This window comes from Ahaetulla prasina, chromosome 6, assembly GCF_028640845.1.
Source record: "Ahaetulla prasina isolate Xishuangbanna chromosome 6, ASM2864084v1, whole genome shotgun sequence".
Taxonomy (NCBI): Eukaryota; Metazoa; Chordata; class Lepidosauria; order Squamata; family Colubridae; genus Ahaetulla; species Ahaetulla prasina.
Window position 1 is genome coordinate 49,739,876 of NC_080544.1, and position 21,916 is coordinate 49,761,791.

General features: G+C 35.1%; 1 protein-coding gene across 3 annotated transcripts in view; it reads right to left on the reverse strand.

Annotated features, from left to right (window-relative positions):
- Positions 1-691: 691 nt before the first annotated feature.
- The window catches only part of SLC18A2 (solute carrier family 18 member A2), a 37,502-nt gene continuing 16,277 nt past the window's right edge, over positions 692-21,916 (reverse strand). For 2 of the 3 annotated variants that reach the window (XM_058189210.1, XM_058189209.1), the window contains 10 exons: positions 21,197-21,286; positions 20,674-20,717; positions 20,512-20,572; positions 14,757-14,852; positions 11,070-11,148; positions 10,804-10,855; positions 9,223-9,286; positions 5,334-5,453; positions 4,081-4,214; positions 692-3,212 (listed from right to left, as the gene is read on the reverse strand). In XM_058189210.1, the coding sequence (XP_058045193.1) occupies positions 3,102-3,212; positions 4,081-4,214; positions 5,334-5,453; positions 9,223-9,286; positions 10,804-10,855; positions 11,070-11,148; positions 14,757-14,852; positions 20,512-20,572; positions 20,674-20,717; positions 21,197-21,286 (851 nt within the window). In that variant the 3' untranslated portion in view covers positions 692-3,101. Of the gene's footprint in view, positions 3,213-4,080; positions 4,571-5,333; positions 5,454-9,222; positions 9,287-10,803; positions 10,856-11,069; positions 11,149-14,756; positions 14,853-20,511; positions 20,573-20,673; positions 20,718-21,196; positions 21,287-21,916 lie in introns of those variants that run through there. The other variant, XM_058189211.1, reaches the window with a different exon arrangement.

The window sequence follows — 21,916 nt, forward strand, 5'->3', positions numbered from 1 at the left end:
TTAGAATAAATTAATTGCAATAGCACCTCAGCCTATTAGTTTATTATCCAGTAGCAATGTTTATAGTAAGAGGAAGAAAACTGAGTACTTCAAATCTGTCTCAGAATGTTCTGATCCAGAAATCTCCAACAGCGCTTATTGTCTATTGTGCTGCCATAAGGACAACCGTGAGGGAAGAATAATGCCTGACACTCTCCTATCTTTCACAGTGGGGTTTTGTTGTTTAAAACTTCCTACCCATAATTTAGGGAATCTGTTGAAGAGTTGTGGATACAGAGCATTTCTTTATCTGCCCAATATTTTGAGTTTAAAGGGAGGATTCTGCAAATCAGTGAGAGATTAGAGGAATCGTCAAGTGCCTCTCTTTTCATACACTTTTTTCCCTTGCATATATGTACATACCTGTATATAGACACAGAGATACCTGTTTGTCATTTAAGATAAGATTTTTGAATCCTTATATGAGGACAGCTGTTTACTCATCAATGTATAGAACAATTTTAAAAGACTATGTTTTCTTTACGCCATAGTTCATTCACAGGAGCCAACAACTGGATTTAAAGCATTTTCTCTGAAATTCAGAAAGTCATTTTGAGAACTGTCAGCAGTGGAGAAAGGAGATGAAGACTTGGTTTCTTACTTTTCTGGACTAATTGGCACATTAACGGTAGTGAAATACCACATTGTTGCCTTTTATTTCTTTCACAAAATAACATTCCATTCTTATTTTCTGTATAACAGAACGGTAGCAATTCATCTAAAGCATTTCCAAAACTTGACCAAAATATATGTTTTATACATGGAAATGACACATAAACACACATTTTACAAAACTATAGAAAGTGTCTGTTTTAAATACAAACCATCTGCTGATACATTAGAAAAGGCACAGAGATCAAGTTTACAAACAGGTTGTTATGTGTACCATACTACATAAATGTTTGATACTTACATGGTCTAACATTTGTTGGTTTTTTATTTTCACAACTAAGGCCATAACCCGTGGGCTCATTTCAACACTGAGAGAACACTGTTACAGGAGTTGATAGGTTGCAATATAGACCATTATATATTAAGAACCAGAATGTTACCTGCCTCCCATTTGTCAAGCTAGTCAATCTTGAAATCTCTAATCCTGCTTTGCATATTCTTCAAAAGCACAATATGTTGCAGACTCTCACTCAAGGAAAGGTGTCAATCCATTTCCAACTGCTGATGTCCAAAGAATAGTTACAAGCAAAATCCGTGAATAGACTTGGTATGAATTTCATTTTGTCCAGACACCTAAAAGTCTGACATTAAAAGCAGGTGTGTCCTATAATTTTGTAATTTGCAAAAACAAAACCAACTAGAAAAATAAAACTTAACATGAAGTGTCTGCCAGATAATTTATTTACTCTAGTACAAGTCTACTAGGGAATATACCTGACTGGTCTTCCTTTTTAATAACCGAATAGCATTTTTACAAAGCAAGTCTCATGGGAGTTGAAGTGCTCATAGCTTTGTTTCTAGTTTAAATAGGCACATATTAGAACAGATTTATCCAGAAGTATGCAGAGCTTAATAATGCAACATGAAAATTCATCTTGATTTCAGAAACAGGCTGATCTACTATAGCCATTCCATTTTTATCTTTGGATCTGAAGCAAGATTTGGGATAAAAAACAACTCTAGATTAACATGGGAAAAACTGGATTAGTTATCAGTCTTGTTTCTTCATTAAATGGTAAATCATTAACAGAAAAACTAAACACTTCATGAAAAGATAAAGCATGCCAAACTTTACAAAAATTGGTATAAAGATTTTGGGGCTATGTTCTTTGAAAATTTAATTTCTTTATTTTTTTTAATGTCCCAGTACTGGATATTGTTTTGTGACATGTTCAAATTTATAGCATCAGAAGCTTCGTTGGAAAGAATCATCCAAATTGAATAGGTAGGGAATATAAATCAAAGAACTTGTAAATAATTTTATTTTTATATGGAGAGGTTCTTTTCTTGGAAATTGGCCAGGTCAGGTACTTGACATGAAGAAAATATTAAACCATAAACCATGCAGCAGCCTAGGATGAAAGACTGAATAACAATGAGGCACAGCTCATAGAGTATCTGCTATAACTAAAAATACTTCTTCAGACTTCCTGAAGCTATAATTGAGTCCTACAGTCCAGGATCATGGAAACAACAATTCCTTTCATGTAAATGACAAAAAAGCTTCCTGCATCATCATTGTTTGCAGCATGTTGAAGCTCCAAATCAAGGCTTGACTCTCCGTCCCACGGAAATAACAAATCTGTTCTGAATTATGACATTTCAGCTGGGGATCTGGGGCTTGTCTCAACCTCATACACACTCTACTTCAAACTTCAAGCAGGAATCATATAGCTTAACTTTTTCTTTCTATACAATTTTGAATGTGATGAATGGTCATTTGAAGCTATTGCAAAGCTATTTGAAGTTTACATATTTAGATAATGCAGTAGACAATGTTTATATGAGGATAAGACACCAGATTTGGGCAAGTTAGATGAGATTAAAATGTTCAGTGGAATGTTGTTACTAGCAATGTAAAATTAAGAGGAACCTATTAAATGCTGTATATCAAACTTCTCTTTCCCAAATGCCACATAGATTTACAATGAAATTGATTCTCTATTAGCCATATAAAGTTTTGTTCACTCTACATCATTCTGAATTAGGTTAAGTGTAAGAATAGTTTGAAGTAAAATTAATTTGAAAAGTGCAAAGTATTATATAAATATCTTTAAATAGACAATCTGGTAATTTATAATTGCTAGTTTCAGGCACTCATTGCTGCAATGAATTAAATGAAAATGTATAATAAGGGAAACGTTTGAATTAATATTGGATCTAGATGGAGATGTATACATTTACAAAATGCATAATGTTAAATACCAAGTTTTAACAACAGAATCTTCTAATTTTTTTTTTCATAAGGCAATGGGTAATCTTGATCAAGGGCAATAAATAACTATACCTTTGGTTTCATTTTGTTTTACAAGTTCACAATTAAAAGAGCAGTACAATTAAAACTTTTTGATGAGATGGATCATTGAAGTACCAATACCAGTTTTTAAATATTATTCATCACTCTCACATTCTTCGCCATCATCATCTAATGGATCTGGTTGGATGCTGTTCTGGGTATACATTTTGGTTTTAAAATGACAGTTTTGATCCATAAGTATTGCCTACAAAAGAACATAGGTATTATTATATTACCAAAGTATTGCATTGTTTTGTGTAACAACAGAAGACTTCAAAATTAGTTATCACTTAAATATATAGCACATAAGATTAATTTTCAAAAGTTTAATCTATTTGCCTGTTTCATACTAGCCTAACTAGTGTTTAGCTTTAAATATAAAACACCTAAGGTAGCTGTCCTGCTCACTAAGTAATATAATATAAAACAGATTGATCCAATGGTTTTTGAATTAATCCAAACTAAAGCGGGAATTAAAAAGTAGTTTTATCTATAATTTTTTTAAAAATGTATCAGATACTATTGTATCAGATACTAAATGTATTAGATACTTAAGATACTATTTCAGCTATCTGGATAACATCCAAAATATGGGGAGTTTAGTCAACTACCAGGGAACAGCAGCTGAAAATACAGAAGACAGCTATCTCTAGTGTGGAATTATCCAGATAACTCACAAAATAACATTATTCTTTAGCAAGTTAGTTAGGTTAGTTAATTAGTTAGTATTAGCTTTTTATCCTGCTTTATTCAAATAACTTAATGTGACAGACATACTTAAGACTCCTTCTCCCTCCCATTTTTCCCACAGCAACAACCCTATGAGGTGGATTGGGCTGAGAATGACCTGTCCAGAGTAATCCAGCCAGCTTTCATGCCTAGGCAGGACTAGAACTCAACAGTCTCCTAATTAAAAATATATTTTAAAGAAAATTAAAGGACAGAACAACTTTGTTAATATATTTAAAAGCAGTCGTGATTGTTTTGTTGCAGAAAATGTAGGCATGGAAGACATGGTACAAAATTGTTCTATAGTGACTCTGAAGAAGAACAAGAAACAGCTCTGTGCTTACCATTTTTTCTTCCTTGGCAGGTGGACTGCGTAGAAAGAAACACAGGGGAGCAAAGAGGATATCAATAATTCCTATAATTGTCATGAGCCATGGAAATCCAATTGACTTTGCAATAGCACCACCAACAGATGGACCTTTGGAAATACAAATTGTGTAACCAAAAGAAAAAGCTGAGCACCATCAAGAAGGGGGGGGAAAAGACATGTTCTAAAACATTGGGCCACTTCATGTCTAACCCTAAGTCAAAGAGTAAACAAGTAGGGCAATTCAAACTTCCTGCCTGGTCTCAGTTGGCTCCTCCTACAAAAATGATAAGGCAGTTACCTATATTTCTATTTAATTGACATTTATATACAAACCTGGATGACAGGTTTCATTTATCATGCTGCAAACTGAAGCGAGGCTTGTTTGGGAATGCCACGAGATCCCAGTTGGCATATAAAGATAAACAAGCCATAGATTGGTTCCAGACTCTGAACAGAAAGAGGACCTGTATAGGAATGATTGACAATGTGCACCAACACATTTGTTCATAAGGTGTATTGATAGGCAGGATACTCTGAAAGCATGATTAGATATTTAAAATGTGAACATTATACTAAATGTTCTAATTGCTGCCTATTGAAATGTTTAGTATAATGTCCTTGTTTCATTGCCGCAGTTCTCATTCTTTCAACAAATTTAAAAGTGAAAAGGAGAAATCAGCTTGTTCTTGCCCTAACCAATTATTTTTGTTATCAGGCTATTTTTCTGTAGCTTTCTTTCAGAAAGTTTAAACAGTATAAATGGAGATCTGAAGGCCCCAGAGTGTCCCTCTTGACTTTCATGCAGGCCTTGGGACTTCTCCCAAAGACTAGAAATAGATAGCATGGTTCCCTAGCATTCTGCAGTAGGAAAGGCAAAAAGAAGAACAGCTTGGGTTTGCCCTAGAACAGGGGTGTCAAACTCACATCATCAAGGCGGCATCATGTGATGTATCACAACTTTTCCCCTCCACAAAACTGAGTGTGGGCCTGGCTAGTGTGTGACGCATCCACCCAGCGGGTCATGAGTTTGACACCTGTGCCCTAGAATAACCTTTAAGCATCTATTCAGCTGGAAGTAAAATAGCTTTCAATTGCAAACCCTTCCCCCCCAATCCTGGGAGCTGGATTTATGGAGGTAAAGGCGGGTTAATACAAAATAGTACAAGGATCTTCTGCAACAGTGTTTTAATGTTAAGTGCATTTCAAATAAACAGATTAAGTCCTTACCTAAAGCAAAACCCATACAAAAGGCAACATCTGCAATTGCATAAACACTCCCATAGACAGAAACATGGCGCAGATCAACAAGGTAACCCATAATAGGCATCAGTGAAGAATCCACCATCCCTGATTATAACACACAAAAAAGTATTTTAATCATGATGTCCAATTTCTCTCCAAATATCTACATACAAAATGGCTGGAAATAATTTCTGAAGGAAGTATGTATGTGAACAAGTGCCCAGTTTTACTGAATTTACTACAGAATATTTAAACCGAGAGGCATTTCAACAATAACAAAAACATATTCCTTTCAACACAATGCAATCAAAATTTTAAATAGGTTGTGCTTTGTTTGCCAGAGCTGGAACAATGACATTAAAAAATGTAAGATCTTAATAAGAAATTTTGCTTCAAATGTCACGTTTGATTTATTATGTATGTGTTTGCCCTTCTAAATTGGGATTACTTTTCACAGAGAGGAACAGCCCAGTTCTGCCTCATCTATAAAAGCATCATATCACCCTTACAAACTTTTTTATGGTATCAGGTATAAGATCAATGGGTTATGATAATCAATTGTGATATTTCAGATCTGGAATTAGGAAAACTTTTTAATAATCATGAATCCACCATCTACCTTATTATTCCAATATCGAAGTTCAACAGTGTATATTTGAGCACTAAACAAACAAGTTTTGATTTCATATAATTATTTATCCTGCTACGAAGCAAAATTTAAATTGTCTTAATACAAGTTGTCTTAATACAAGTATACAAGTATATGATTTTATTCAGCATCTTAATGTATTCTACTAATGTGCGATTTTATCTTGCCATAAACTTTCCTTAAATCTCCTTATAGATTTGACTGGGCAGGCAGGCAGACACATCAAGCCACTAGAAGAGATATTCCACTCTACAGCTATTACAGCTGGGCTGCTAGAAATTAATCAAACTTTTTGCCATAATATATAAATAAAAGCATTTCAAAACAAGAACTCTCCTACTGCTGATAAAGATAGTGCTAATATAAAGAAACATTCACCTTCATCTGCAAAAGTCTGTATATGAAAGGCAAGGGCAATTTTCTGTGAAAGATTCATCCAAAATGTTTAGCCCTTTATATGTTTATTGGCAAAATGTTCACAAAATACATTCTGCTGCCTTGTGGTAGTGTGTAAAAAATGGGACTTTGGACTAAATTTAAAACTGATAAATTATATGCTTAAATTAATTATTCATGATAAACTAAAGGTAATTTATTAGAACATAATCAATCCAGTGGTATTTACTGTCAAAATATTGTACATGTTCTCTATCCCATAAAGACTCTTTATATTCTACAGAATGACATATGTATATCTAATTATTGTACCATCTGTTATATCTGTTATGATACAATAAAATATGTTTAATTTTCTTGCTTGCAGCATAGTCTACCAACATTGCATTGAGACAGAATAGGTTTTCTTATTTGTCTTACGTACTGATGATCACTGCTGACTGTACTTCTTTTGTAGATTGTAAAATATTTGCTTTTTGAAAGGAAGCAGCAGTAAAGCATTATCTTTTCCTACTATGAACACTAATTAACTCTATTGGTTGTTTTTTTTAATATGTATATTTGCAAAAACAATAGCCAAGCCACAAATTTCCATGTATTTACAATGGCTAATGTATATTGCTATATACAATCTTTTTAGAATGTTAGACCAGGGGTGAAATGCTTCAGTTCGGACCAAATTGCCTGCTCCGGTAGCGATGGCGGTGGGTGGTTCGGAGAACTGGTAGCAAAAATCCATGCCCAGGTGAGCCATGCAATCATCAGGTTTTTGGGTTTTTTTACTTTTAAAAGCATTTTTTCTTCAGCCAAAAAAATGCTTTTAAAAGTAAAAAAAAAAGCCTCTGATTATTGCGCGGCTCAGCTAGGAACATCAGAGGCTTTTAAAACCTCTTCAGCCGAACAGGTTATAGAAAAAAATATTTTAAAAGGCTCCTCTGATGATCCGAGCTGAGTTGCCTGATCGTCAGAGGCTTTTTTTTTCTTTTAAAGGCAAAAAAAATGCTTTTAAAAGAAAAGAAAAGCCTCTGATGATCAGGCAACTCATCTGGAATCGTCAGAGGAGCCTTTTAAAAGCATCTTTCTACAACCTCTTCTGCCGAAGAGGTTGTAAAAAAAATGCTTTTAAAAGTTAAAAAAAAAGTTGGCCACGCCCACTCAGTCACATTACCCCCCCACCAAGCCACGCCCACAGAACCGGTAGTAACAAATTTTACATTTCACTCCTCTTGCACAGAGATATTTGTACCCAGATGATATAGGAAAGATGGAATGTTTATATTTTGAAAAATAAAAAACAAAAATTTCTCCTTAGTTCCAGGTAGGATTTCTCTTTAACAAGCTTTCACCTGTTGCTTCTTGTCTTGCCCTCAGAACGCCTGCAGAACTGATAGTAACAAATTTTACATTTTACCCCTGTGTTAGACTCTTAACTGTTACTAAATGTTGTTAGTAATGAAAATGTGATAAAGTTCTTTATGTTAAAGCCATCATATTTCAAAAATATACATGAATTCAGAGTCCAGACAGGCAGGATATCTAAATTACTAATTGATGCCACAAGTTGCAACTTAATTAAAATCTGAGATATAAAGTAGTCTATCTGGGATCATGAACCAATTCCATAAATCCATGTGAGCTACCGTATTTTTCACACTATAAGACGCACTTCCCTCCCCCGCCAAAAGTGGGTAGAAATGTCTGTGCGTCTTATAGAGCAAATATTGTGGCGGATGGAGGGCATTGGCCTCTGCTGCCATTCGCCAATGCTGGAGAACCTCTGGGGAACACTGGAGCCTTCACTGCCAAGCAGCTGATCGGCGGTTGGATCAGCTTTCCGGAATACCGCCAATCTGTTTTTCTAGGCGGCGGGGATTGCCGCCGCCTATCGCCGCCACCTATCCGCCACCTATTGCTGCCGATTGCCATTACCCATCGCAACCAGCGGCAATGGGCAGTGATAGGTGGCAGCAATAGGCAACGTTATGCAGTGGCGATAGGTAGCGATAAGTGGTGATAGGCAGCAGCAGCAATAGGCAGTGGTGATTCCCCCCGCTTAGAATAGCTGATCGGTGGTATTCTGGGAGGTCTATCCAACCACCAAACAGCTGCTTGGCAGCGAAAGCTCCAATGCTCCATGGCGCCGGCAGCAGCTCAGAGCAGTTGACCAGTTTTGGGCGCAACAGAGCAGAGCCCTAATGAGGTATGTGCTGGGGCTGCGATAACGTGCTGAAGCTGACCAAGGCTGTTTGCTTTTTGCTGCAATGATGCTTGCCAGATGAATACAGGATGGATGCTGGGAGACAGAGGCAGATTTTCTTTCTTGTTTTCCTCCCCTAAAGCTAATGTGTGTCTTATGGTCCGATGCGTCTTATAGTGCAAAAAATACAGATTTTCTATGTTACCACTTCTATCACTGTCCAACTGAAACATAAAATGTATCTCAAGTACCTATTCTTCTTTCACAGAATTGTGCATATGAACAGTTGTATGCATCTCTTCACAGGAAATATTGTCCCCTTTCAAATTCATTGAAGGTAATTGTGATAGAAATCAGAATCTACAACATATAACTTATATTGCTCTACTGATTGTTATCTAAAAGAGAAGATTCTATGTAACATATCAAATAAAAGAATGTAACAATGCAATATCCTCTAAACCAGTGTTTATCAACCTTGGGTGCTTGAAGCTGTGTGGACTTCAACTCCCAGAATTCCCCAGCCAAGCATGCTGGTTGGTGAATCCTGGAAGTTGGTCCACACAGCTTCAAGTACCCAAGGTTGAGAAACACTTCTCTAAACCAAATGCTCAGCCATTTTTTTTGCTTACCAATGGCAAAGCCAACTCCAAAATTTGGTACTATAAGTCCATATATGTTTTTAGCAAATGGTACCTGGAAGTAAAAGAAAGAAAATTAAGTATAAAAGTTTTTCATTAGATGAGCAGACAATTTCCAACAGCTTGAGGGCTATCCTAGTTTTGTGTGGCACATGCCTCTTAACATTTCCAAACACAACTTTTTGGCACCAACTACTTGGTAGAGCCCCAAAAAGCAAAGTGGTGAGACATACTACCTAGACCCCTGCATTAAATTTATTAAGATTAAATTTACACCTATGCTTGATATATCAAATAGTATGTGGATAATGTTTTAGTTTTAAAGACAGTGCACAGATTTTAGTGATGCCAGTTACATATATAAAATGTTCAGTTATGAGAATTGGAGCATGAATAAATGGAATTTATTCAATAGAATTCAAGTCTAACTGGTTGTGTTTATACATGAGAAAGCAACATCATTTTAAAAATTGGTAGCATTACATTTAAAGATAGGGAAACACTAAGGCTCAGAAAAATATAAACTAAAAATGTTAATGAAGGCAAGATTTCTAAGTGGTGCTGACCCAAATTAAAAGAATAATAGAATCAAGAGGGCATAGCTCATTTTTTATAATTATTTTTCTCCTGAATGAGGGTAACAGAACGAAATGGCTACAATTTGAGATGTAAAAGAATATTTCACTGGAAATGCTGTAATCATTTGTTTGCCTAGATAAAAAATGCATGACAAAAAGATATAGTAATGAATATTACATGCAAATAGCAGTATTTATATATTTTAAAGATTATATCTTTCAATGGGTTTACAGCAAGGAATATGCATTTTAAAAATATGCACTAGGAAAATATACACAGGAAAAATGAGTTCTACAGAATCTACATTGGAAAAATATTGGACAATTTATTCAAGTGTATAATTGTTGTGTATATTAGGGGGAATATTCCAGTTTGTTTAAAAAAAACCATAACAAGAATTTTTAAACCACAATTTTACAGCTTATAAAATGTGTGAACCAAGCTGCTACAGTTTGTTTAATAATACATCATTAAAACAAATCACAGTTGAAAGTAAGAAGCTAAGTTAAACTCAAATTTTCAAGCTGCCCCCCAATTTTAATGAGCTACAGGTAGTCCTCAACTTACAGCAGTTCATTTAGTGACCATTTGAAGTTACAATGGCATTGAAAAAAGTGACTTATGACCATTTTTCACATTTGTGACTGGTGCAGTATCTCCATGGTCACGTGATTAAAATTCAACTGACTCATATTTATGAAGGTTGCAGTGTCCCAGGGTCATGTGATTGCCTTTTGTGACCTTCTGACAAGCAAAGTCAAGGGGGAAGCCAGATTCGCTTAACAAATGTGTTATTAAATGAACAACAAAACTCACTTAACAACAGTCTCACTTAGAATGGAATGGCTCAGAAGTGATCATAAGTCAAGGACTATCTGTATTTACAGTAGATCTGACTAAATACAGGATGTTGCTTCCTACTTCGCTGTTACACACAACAAAAGAACAAAACAGAACAAAATTGAATTTTTTGCAGTAACAACTTTTACTCACACACAAAATGCTTATTCCCACTATTATCATCCCAATTAGGGCACAAAACCACCTATGAAAGGAGAAACAGTATATTTTAGCCATCCAGAAACACAGAAACCGAACATATTTTCCTGAAGTAATACATGGTAGCTAACAACATTATAAGACTTTAAAATAAAATTACTTATTATTATGACTGCATCAGGATATTTTCACTAAGAGTTAAGAAACACCAATCATTTAGAAAATGTTGTCCTTGAATTCAGCGTTTAAATTTTGCCTACCTTCCCATTTTGTGTGCAAGGCTCCCAAAAAGATTTGTTCCAATCAGATAAGAGATACTGGCTGGAATGAAAGCAACGCCTGAAAAATATGAACAAGTGTCTTATCAACATTGCTTTCAGTGAAGCATAGGAAAAACTAATACCTTCAGACACAGCCAATTTTATTAGAACATAGCTAATGAAGGTCCACAGTCTGAACCAAATAAAATAAAATGCCCTTTAATATCCGGGTTACCTCAAGCCTTTTATAATCTCAAACAAGACAATCTATCAGATTTAAACTATAATTATATTTTCAAAAGCGTTCTCATAAATTCATGTTTCTCTGTAGGTGAAAGAATATATGCAGCTCTAGAACAAAGAAATAAGACATATTAAGAACTGTCAATAAATATTGTTAAAAGGTGAATTAAATTGAAAAGTAACAAATACTAATATATTTTTTTCTAGAATTAGGTCATAAATTACATTTAGAAATCTAAGTTTATAAAATACAAAATAATTAATGGAGAATATGGATACCAGTCCATTGTTGCTATATAATGCAACTGAATACTTGTTACTGGCAACAAGAAAGAATGTTATTCTATTGGTCACATCCTGTTTATAGGATTCACTATTCATTTATTGTAAACAGAATATTGGACTTGACAGGTCTTTGGTCTGAATCAACAGGATTTTCTTTAGTAACCCTGTTAGATCAGGTCAAGTTTCATTTTATTAAACGGGTACCTTTTGGGACGTACCCAGGCAATATATCTTTCTCCTGTTCTTGTTGCCCTCTAACAGACATTGGTATTCCCCAACTTAGCGATAACATGCATTTAATGCTTGATAGATCTGCCACCAGACGTCTTTTTAAAGCCATGCAAGTCAGTGACTGTCATTTTGCCTTATGGTAACAAATCCCACATGTTAATTATGCTTTCTATTAAAAGGTAACTTCTTATTCTTATTCTAAATCTCATCCCAAATAGCTGTTCCCTGGTCTTAATGTTTTGAGAGAGGGGAAAAAATATTTCTGTTCTCTGTTGATTTCATACATGTCATTCATATCCTTTCTCTGTTGCCTCAAAAGACTCCTAAAAGTTTTAGCCTTTTTTCATAGGGAAGGTGTTCTGAGCAGTTTGGTTACCCTCTTTTACACTTTTTTCTTTTATTTTTTTTCTTTTCTGAAATGGTGACCAACACACAGGGTTCCATTTGCAAAAGTTTTTTTTCTTTTATTTGTCTGTTTTTTTAAATACCAAGATATACAACTATAATAAATTTAAACTGAACAATCTATACAAATAAAAATGATTTTAAAAAAACAAAAAAGGGGGAAAAAGAGGTAGAAGAAACTAAACATATTCTACTTTATATATTACAGTTAGTCACTGGTTTGCAAAAATACCATGTGGTGTTATAATCAGATACAAAATATTGTATCTATACCAAAAAAAGAACACCTTGTTTCATCTTACTTACTTCCGGGCCCGCCTGCTGCTACCGAATACCTCTCACCGACCCGTGCGCTCTCACAGAGAGGGACTCCTCAGGGTGCCGTCAGCGCGACAGTGTCATCTGGCGACACCCAGGGGAAGGGCCTTCTCTGTGGGGGCTCCCGCCCTCTGGAACGAGCTCCCCCCAGGACTTCGTCAACTTCCGGACCTCCGAACCTTTCGCCGCGAGCTCAAAACGTACTTATTTATCTGCGCTGGACTGGGTTAGTTTTTTAAGTTATGGGTTTTTAATGGTGATTTTATAGTTTAGGGTTTTATATCGGTCGTCTGACCGTTTTTAGTTTTAAATTGGCCGGTTAAATATTTCATTTTAAAGGTATTTTAAATTTATTGTGTACCTATGTGTTTTAATAAGGCTGTACACCGCCCTGAGTCCTTCGGGAGAAGGGCGGTCTAGAAATCTAATTAATAAATAAATAAATAAATAAAATCTTTAGTTTAGGATAACCAATATTGCCTTTTCAAGAATGGATATGATGCAAACTGGATCTGTAGCTGGAATATTAGCACTTTTTCAATTTTTCAATATTATTCTTTTAGTCACTTTATCATACATAGTCATAGAATTCCTCACATCAAGAATTCACTGGACCATATCATATGGTCAATTACTCAATTAAGATATAGATTGTGCGCAGTGGCTTTGAAAAAGTCAAATCCTTTTTATAATGATGCCTAGTATAGAATTGCTTTTTGTTGCATGCAGTCAACATCTTAATTGAGTGATTAATTAAGGAGAGACCTGTGAACCTACAAACTATTTCTATTAAAGATATCTACACTTAAATTGAGTCAGATTTGTTTTTTGCATTCCTCATATTTCTGAAATTGGACAGAGCATTTTAACATCTGATCTATTGTCAACTGCCAGATCTGTCCTTAAGGATAATTGTTCCAAATATCTGAAATTCCTATTTTGGAAAAGCCAAATTGTGAATCTGTTAGTTTTGGGCAAGGGATAGATTGAAAGACTTTGGTTTTAATTCTGAGTTGGCCTTTTTATTAAGCTATCTTCTGTGACCTTGAGAACTACAGCCAATTCATATTCTATCTGTGTAGCTAAGGGTTTTGGAGTCCCAAGGTGCATCATTTCATATATGTCTATGAAGACTCTCAATCATCCAGGTCTTGGTTGTCCAAAAGTGCTTTTCCAAAAATTCAGCTGGACTAGTTGTGGATAGTTTACAAATTGTCAGCATATTGCCCCCAAGAATTGGAGTCCTCATTTTACTGACTTTAGAAGGCTGGTAGGCTAAGTCAACTTTGAGTCAATCAGGATCGAACTCCAGGCTATGGGCAGAGTTAGCCTGCAATACTGTATTCTAACCACTACACTACCAAATGGACTATGGTCTCTATTTGTCTGTATAACCTTTTGAACATTGAACAAACTAGAACCATGTAAGTTAAATAAGAATCCAGAAATAAAAAAGGTTGAGGCTAGTTCAGGTGAGAGGAAAAAAGTCCAAAGAAAATTCATCCAGTTCTTTCCTATGGGAGAAGCACTTAGGCAACACTTGGAATGTTCCTGACCTATTCTAAACCATTTTAGTCACATGGCCCAGAATAGAGCTATTATTCAAAAGTTGGGATATATTGGTGTACATAATTTGGCAAATATAATTAAATGTTATCTATTTCTAATGGGACATTCCAATACTCAGAAAACCTTTACTGAGTAAAGCTTTTATGCAGTTGTAGCATACATTATGTAACATCTCTACTGTTCTCTTTATAAGGAATGTGTGCAGTACATCATGGACAATTGGCCATAGTTAGGCTCTTGCCTCAGCGAAACATGTTGCATGTATAGGGAAGGCTTTCATTTCCATGGATCATAAACAGCAGCTCAGTCATCAAAATGAAGCAGCGTGACCAGTCCCCTCTCCTAAGCATGGAATTGCAAAGCACTGTAAAAGGCATTGCTTTTACTCACAAATTTATCCACAAATATATGCTTTCATTAGGCATCTGATGAACCAAGGCAATCCTTTGATATTCTGCACAGCCTCATGCTTTCCAATGCATAATGTATAAGGTACTATATGTGGGATAATCATTCTATTAGCTAAATACAGATTTCAAAAATAAAAACTGAGCATCGATGATTAACAGTTCTGAGAAGGCAATCACATACACTTAGGATCAAAAATAAAATAGTTAAGATTTTGTTGCAATTTACCCAGTTGCCATTTGCTTGAACACATTGTCTCCATCATCCAAATAGGTAAAGCTGGTTCCAGCATAGCAATTGCCATATTTGCAAAACATATTGCTCCTTGAAAAGAAATGAAAAATAGATTTCTGGAATTATTTCACTTAAATTCTAATCAATAGGTAGAAAGGGTTATGCTGACATGAACAAATACAGTTTGAAGAGTTGGTTGTCAAATGTACAATAATGATTATATTTCAATTGCTAGGATGGGGGGGGGAAAATAGTTAATCCTGTAATTTCATAAAAGCTCCACTTTTCCAAAAATGAGACAATAAGCAGTACACTATGTCAAAGACATGGAGTGCAATGTGTTATGACGTTTAGAAAACGTTTAAATCTAGCACAGACAATGCACAGCTTTTAATACAAATATTTTTGCTATTATTGACTCAGTGATAAAATGCACATTTTGTTTTAACAAAATGTGTATTTCTATGTAATATTTTCAGTTTTCAGATTGAAATTTTATGTGATACAACACTTGAGAATGAGCACAAGAAGGAAACCAAAAAAATCATGTCTTGTGGATTACTTATCACAAAATAAAACAGTGGCCATATTCCCTACAAGTAAATTCAAATATACTGTACCAAGTGTGCTGCTATTTCTGATAGAATTTCTCTTACAGCACATTATGGAATAATATGGAGTAATTATGGAGTTTTTACATGAAAATCTTCAGATTCTGTAACTCGGTCTTATGCCACTCATGCACTGAATGACTTTTAAAGCAGTTTAAATCATTTTGATAAAAATAAAAACTTAACTGCAAACTCATCTTGCGATGACTTTTAAACCTTTATACTTTGTCTAGTATTTCTTACCTATACAGAAATTATTTTGCCCAAGAAAAGGCTCTCTTATCACACAGTTCAGCAATAAAATGACCACTGCTGTCATTCTTTGTTCAAATATGCCACATTGTATTAGGCTGTCTATTTAAGGTATCTAAAACCTTGATGTGCTTTCACCTATATGCCTAAGGGCAAAGAACAAGAATCCAATTCGTTTCTTGCAAAGATGATGATGTTGTACCGAAGATATTAGAACTTGTGGGAAAAAAACATCTTTGCTTTTTCAAGTTCTGATATCTTCTTGCAGAAAAATAGCACTGTCCTATAAGACTGCAAAACTCTTCCAAGATTTTATAATGTAAGATTTCAGCCATTTTTATAAATTTGTTTAAAACAATGTTAATGTAAAATGATGTGCATTACAAGTTCTCTGGCATCGTGTTATACCATAAGGCAAGGATGGCCAGTGACCGTTGCCACATTTAAGAGTCCTCAATTTTCTCTTTTTTTTTGTACTTTTATTTGTTTTTATAACTTATAGAGATCAACATAAACAATGGTAATATAAATATGTAAGAAGCTATTGTATCATTTACTCCATCACAGGAACATTAACTGAGAACCAATTCTAAGCAAAAATATTTGACATAAACACAGCTGCAAACATCCAAAGCTCTGCAAATGTAATTTAAAATGCTATACATTAAATGCTATACATGGACATACTAAGCACATTTTTGTGGAAGGGAAATGAAGCATCATCTGTGATACCATAGTCTCTCCAATTAATTTAATTCAATGTCTGACAAAGTTCTGTTCATATATATATTTGCAAGCTCAATCAGAATGCATTTGACTCATTAATGTTGAATGATTATAAGCAACTTGATAAATAGATGATATAGCTAGAATTAATCTTTCTTGTTCACTCAGATAATAAATTTAATCCCTGAGTACATAGCTGAAGAATTTTCATTTCATAATGTTTTGTTATCTCTGAATATATGCTCATACATCTATCTGAGCTATCCTATTCTCTCACATTGTGCTATTTCTATAAAGATAAAGCTATTCAACAGAAAATAACACTAAGGCTCAGTCTAAATTAGACGAAAATTGAAAATTAAACTTTATGATTAATGTACAAACATGAATCCACTTGGAAAAACAGTTGGTTTCATTCTAGTCTCAAACACCTCATTTCTTCCCACAGAACAGGAGAATCAGTATTCTAGTTTTCCCTAGAATAAATATGGTTTAAGAGGAAGGTAGTTTGCTAAACAAACCCGAAAACAATCCACAAGTGGATGTTTGTTTGATTTAGCAAACTTTGAAGAAAAATGCTTCAAACATAATCAAAGTATAAAGCTACTAAAAAGAGAACCAAATACCAGGAAGAGAGAATTGTGGCAATGCCATATTGCCTTCATGCTTCAATGATTTACAACTTAGTGCTAAATAGTTATGGTTTTTTTGACAAGTGTTTATTTAAAATAACTCTAAGACTAATTATTACCATGCAATATAATTTCCCTCCTAGGGATTACCACCCAAAAGTGCAGGAAAGAATCAATTGGTCCTGGACAAACAAGGTAGAACTGGTTCTTCAAGGTTTGTTTGTTTTTTATTTCTTTTTGTCACAACAGTATACACAAACAAATGTCATAGATAAAACAGCATATCTTGAAGAAAATATATATAAATATAATTAAAAATATGCATCAACTATATTAATTGGATATAATGAAGGGAACAATAGGACAGGAACGGTAGGCACTTTTGTGCTCTTATGCACGCCCCTTATAGTCCTCTTAGGAATGGGGTGAGGTCAATAGTAGACAGCTTTTGGTTGAAGATTTTGGGATTTTGAGTAGAGACTATGGAGTCAGGTAATGAGTTCCAAGCATTAACAACTCTGTTACAGAAGTCATATTTTCTGCAGTCAAGTTTGAAGCGGTTGACATTTAGCTTGAATCTATTTTTTGCTCTTGTAATATTGCGATTGAAGCTGAAGTAGTCTTTTATAGGAAGGATATTGCAATAGATTTTGTGTGTTAAACACAGGTCATGTCAAAGTCGACGGAGTTGTAAGTTTTCTAATCCCAGAATTTCAAGTCTGTCAGTATAAGGTATTTTGTTGTTTTTGGAGGAGTGAAGAACTCTTCTAGTAAAATATTTCTGGACTCGTTCTATTGTGTTTATGTCAGAGATGTGGTATGGGTTCCAGATGGATGAACTGTATTCAAGAATAGGTCTGGCAAATGTTTTGTATGCTCTAGTTAGTAGTGTAGAGTTTTTTGAAAAGAAGCTGCGGAAAATTAGGCTTACAACTCTTAGGGCATTTTTTGCTATGTAGTTGCAGTGGGCTTTGGCATTAAGGTCATTTGATATGAGAACTCCAAGATCTTTGACAGGGTGGGGGTCGTCAGTTAGGTAATGTCCATCAAGTTTGTACTTGATGTTAGGGTTCTTTTTTCCAATATATAAGACTGAGTATTTGCTGGTTGAGATTTGGAGTTGCCAAGTTTTAGACCAATCGGAAATTAAGTCGAGGTCTTCTTGAAGGGTAGAAGTATTATTAGTGGTATTAAATAGTTTGACATCATCAGCAAAGAGAACACAATAACTTGAGATTAGATCACAGAGATCATTTATGTATAGTATGAAGAGTGTTGGTCCAAGAACACTACCTTGGGGAACGCCACTTTTGACAGGAAAAGGATTTGATATAGCGTTGCCAATTTTGACCACTTGTTGTCTGTTTGACAGGAAGGCATTTATCCAATTGTGAAGAGGTCCCGAAATGCCATAGGATTATAGTTTAAGGAGTAGTTTATCATGTACTACTGAATCAAAAGCTTAATTAGTTAATGATCAGCAAACAGAAACTCACATACTTCAGTTGTGTAGATGAAGCTAGTATTTGTGTGACAAGGTTGAACAAAAGAAAAAGGGAAGGCAATAGAAAATATAGTCAAAATAGAAGGAAATCACTGGAACGTTCTTGGAAGAGCTATGAATGATTACTGAGGTCATATTCATATACTCAACAAGAGGTTTAACCCATCCCAGTTGTGCATATCTAATTAAATTCCACATAAGAAATATGCTAAAATAAGGTATATTTTTAAGTTTAATACAATGGGAAAATAAGAACACTTTAGGTTACAATTAAAATTAGAATTAATGAATATTACTTCCAAAAGAAACATGTTCCTTTAATTTCAATGATATTTAAGTATGTCTAATCATCTCTCCAATTTTTTTTTTAAGTTCTCCAGTTTTGTAATTTTCCAGCCTAGTTTTTCTAAGACTTGTCAAGAGGCCAGCTGAATGTAAATCAACACTCAGAAGCATTAATTCAACAACTTTTCAATAGTATTTGACAAACACAATGATATACAATTTCAGTTTAGTATACATTGAAAAGACACACTTGTGTATTGTATCATGACTGTAGTTGTGAGACCTTTTCTAATTATTTAGTAAGTGATACAATAGTTTTGGATAGCCTATTGCTCAAGTGGCCTAGCAATTTAGATGCAAATTTTGTGCAGCAAGGTAATGTTATTTTCATTCATTCCACTTAAAACGTACACATGTACTGTACAGCTGCAAAAAAAAATTCCAGAAAAAAAGCTAAGGACAGATAATTGGGACAAGTGACCAATCACTTCTTCAGATTACCTAGAAGAAAACTGCACAATAGCAATAACAACGTGAAAACAAAAAGCATAGACCAAAAAGATAATTGTGAAAAAAGAATGGCTTCTGGGGATAACAAACTGAAGAGACCCAAAGATAGTATAGATATGGGGCAAAGGAGGACTTAAAAATTGGAAATGCAAAAAGAATTTAACCAGGGCTTGCTACTGTAAGAGAAAAAAAATCAGAAACCAGGTAGTTAAGGTAATACAGTATCCTTACTGTACTTTAGTACTACAGTACTAAACTTCTTATTAAGAAACCCATAAGAAATACCAGAGAAAAAATAATGCTATACTGAATCTGACAACCATGTACAGAAATTCCTAAATGGTTCTATAAAGCTTTGTTGCATACATTTTGCTACCTGGGATGAGGAATTTCTTTTGTGATTCCTAATTATGATGAATAATTCTCTTGCTACTTACTAAATGTCCTGAACCCAATTCCACTTAAGTTTACCAAAGAAAATTTTACTTTTTTAAGCAAAAAAAGCAGGAGTGAAATCCTACCAGTTCGGACTGGTTCAGGTGAACTGCTAGAGATTATGGGCATCAGTTCACCAAAGCGGTAGTAATTACCCCTCCTTGGCCCTATCCACGCCCAGCCAGTCACCACTCACCTCTTCCGGACGCTTGATATTCCACAGAATTCAATGTTAAATGCAGCAGAGAGAATGCTAACTTTTCTCCCTCCATTCAGAACGGAGCTGCTGCAGCCTGTCTCTTTAAGGTAGACCCCAGGAGGAATGCGGCTGGGAGGGAACTATAAAGGGAGCAGCAGCTCCGTTCTGAATGGAGAAAGAAAAGTTAGCATTCTCTCTGTCACAGAATTCAATGTTAAATGCAGCAGAGAGAATGCTAACTTTTCTCCCACCATTCACAACAGAGCTGCTGCAGCCTGTCCCTTTAAGGTAGTCCCCAGGAGGGATGGGAGGGAGGGAGCAGCTAGAATGGATAAGTTCTGGATTACAGCTAATCAGAAGTAAAAATAGTGATTAGGTGTAACCCAGAACTTATCCATGGAGGAGAAGGAAGAGGAGAAGAGGAAGGGGGAGGAGGAGAATGAGAAGGAGGAAGAAAAGAATAGCGCTGAAGGTAATAGAGGGTATCTGGTTTTGAATGCTGAAATATTTTTTAATTTCATTTTTCAAATGACTTGTCAAACTCAGAAAACAGCCACATATTTTAAAAATGGAACTAGGTAAAATCCAAAAATACCTGCAGCAATAAGAATGTAGGGGTCTCTCAAGAGGGTCAGTAATGATGCTCCTTTTTGACTCTGTTAAAATAATAATTAAAAATAAACAGTTTTATAAAGGGTATAAGAAATAAAAATAAAAGAAATAAACATTCTTTTAAAAAGTTATCCAAAGTACTTACTTCTGGCTGTATCTTAGATGGCTGTAAAACTAGCAATTGTATTGCTGCAAACAAAACAAAGAAGGGTCCTTTTACTCTATAGGTTGTAATTAAATTATGACACTATAGTTTAGTTATACATATGTATGAAATCATAAGCATTACAGGTAGTCCTAAACTTACAACTTACATGTAGTGATCATTCAAAGTTACAATGGCCCTGAAAAAAGTGACTTATGACCGCTTTTCACATTTATGACCCCTGTAGCATCCCCATGGTCACGTGATCAAAATTCAGATGCTTTGAAATTGACTCATATTTATGATGGTTGCAAGTGTCCCGGATCATATGATCACCTTTTGCAACACTCTGACAACCAAAGACCAGATTCACTTAACAACCATGTCGCTAACTTAACAATTATGACAATTCACTTAACAACTGTGGCAAGAAAAGTCATAAAACTTACTTAACTTGCTTAGCAACAAAAATGTTGAGTTCAGTTGTGGTCCTAAGTCGAGGACTATCTGTTCTTTGACTTACCTCCATCAAAAAGAGTCAATGCTGCTAACACCAGGAATGGGGCTGCCTTCCCAACAAATTCATACAATACACTTCCAAAAGGTGGACCCACTAGGAAAAAACAGACCAAAGTCACTTTTCTTAGTAAATATTTAGATTCAAGTAAGATATATTGCCAAATATCAACAATGATAAAAGGCAATTCTGTAAGTAGATAAATATTGTGCCTGCCATTTAGATTAAAGCCTCATTTTTTAATGGGCAAAGTTTTAACCTCAAACAAAGCAGAGAAAGCATGCAAGACCATGGCATCAGGAATTCTTCCCAACATCTTAAAATAGCTGTGTTCTGGCTCATGTGATGATGGAACAGGGGAAGCGGCTTGAATGGAAAAGCCAGCTGTGTTCAGAGCCACTGCCCCACTGGCTCTCTCATAAAGGGATTCAAAGGGGAATATTCTTGATTTTTTCCCCCCACACCCATCAGCCCAATTTTGTCCATTTTCGAATTTGACTGTTATGTCCCCCTCCCCACTTCACAGAGCAAACGCAAAGACGCGTGTTTCCCAGTCTTTTTATTTGCTACAGACCTGATTTTCTTCAGTTGAGGAAATACTTGGCTGTTACCGTGCAAAGGCCTGCCAAGTTCTGAGTCCGTTATCTCGTGTCCAAGATCCATTGCCAAAACTCACTGACAAAGTCCTTTAACCCTCCAACAACCGAGCTGCAATGCACCCTTGGT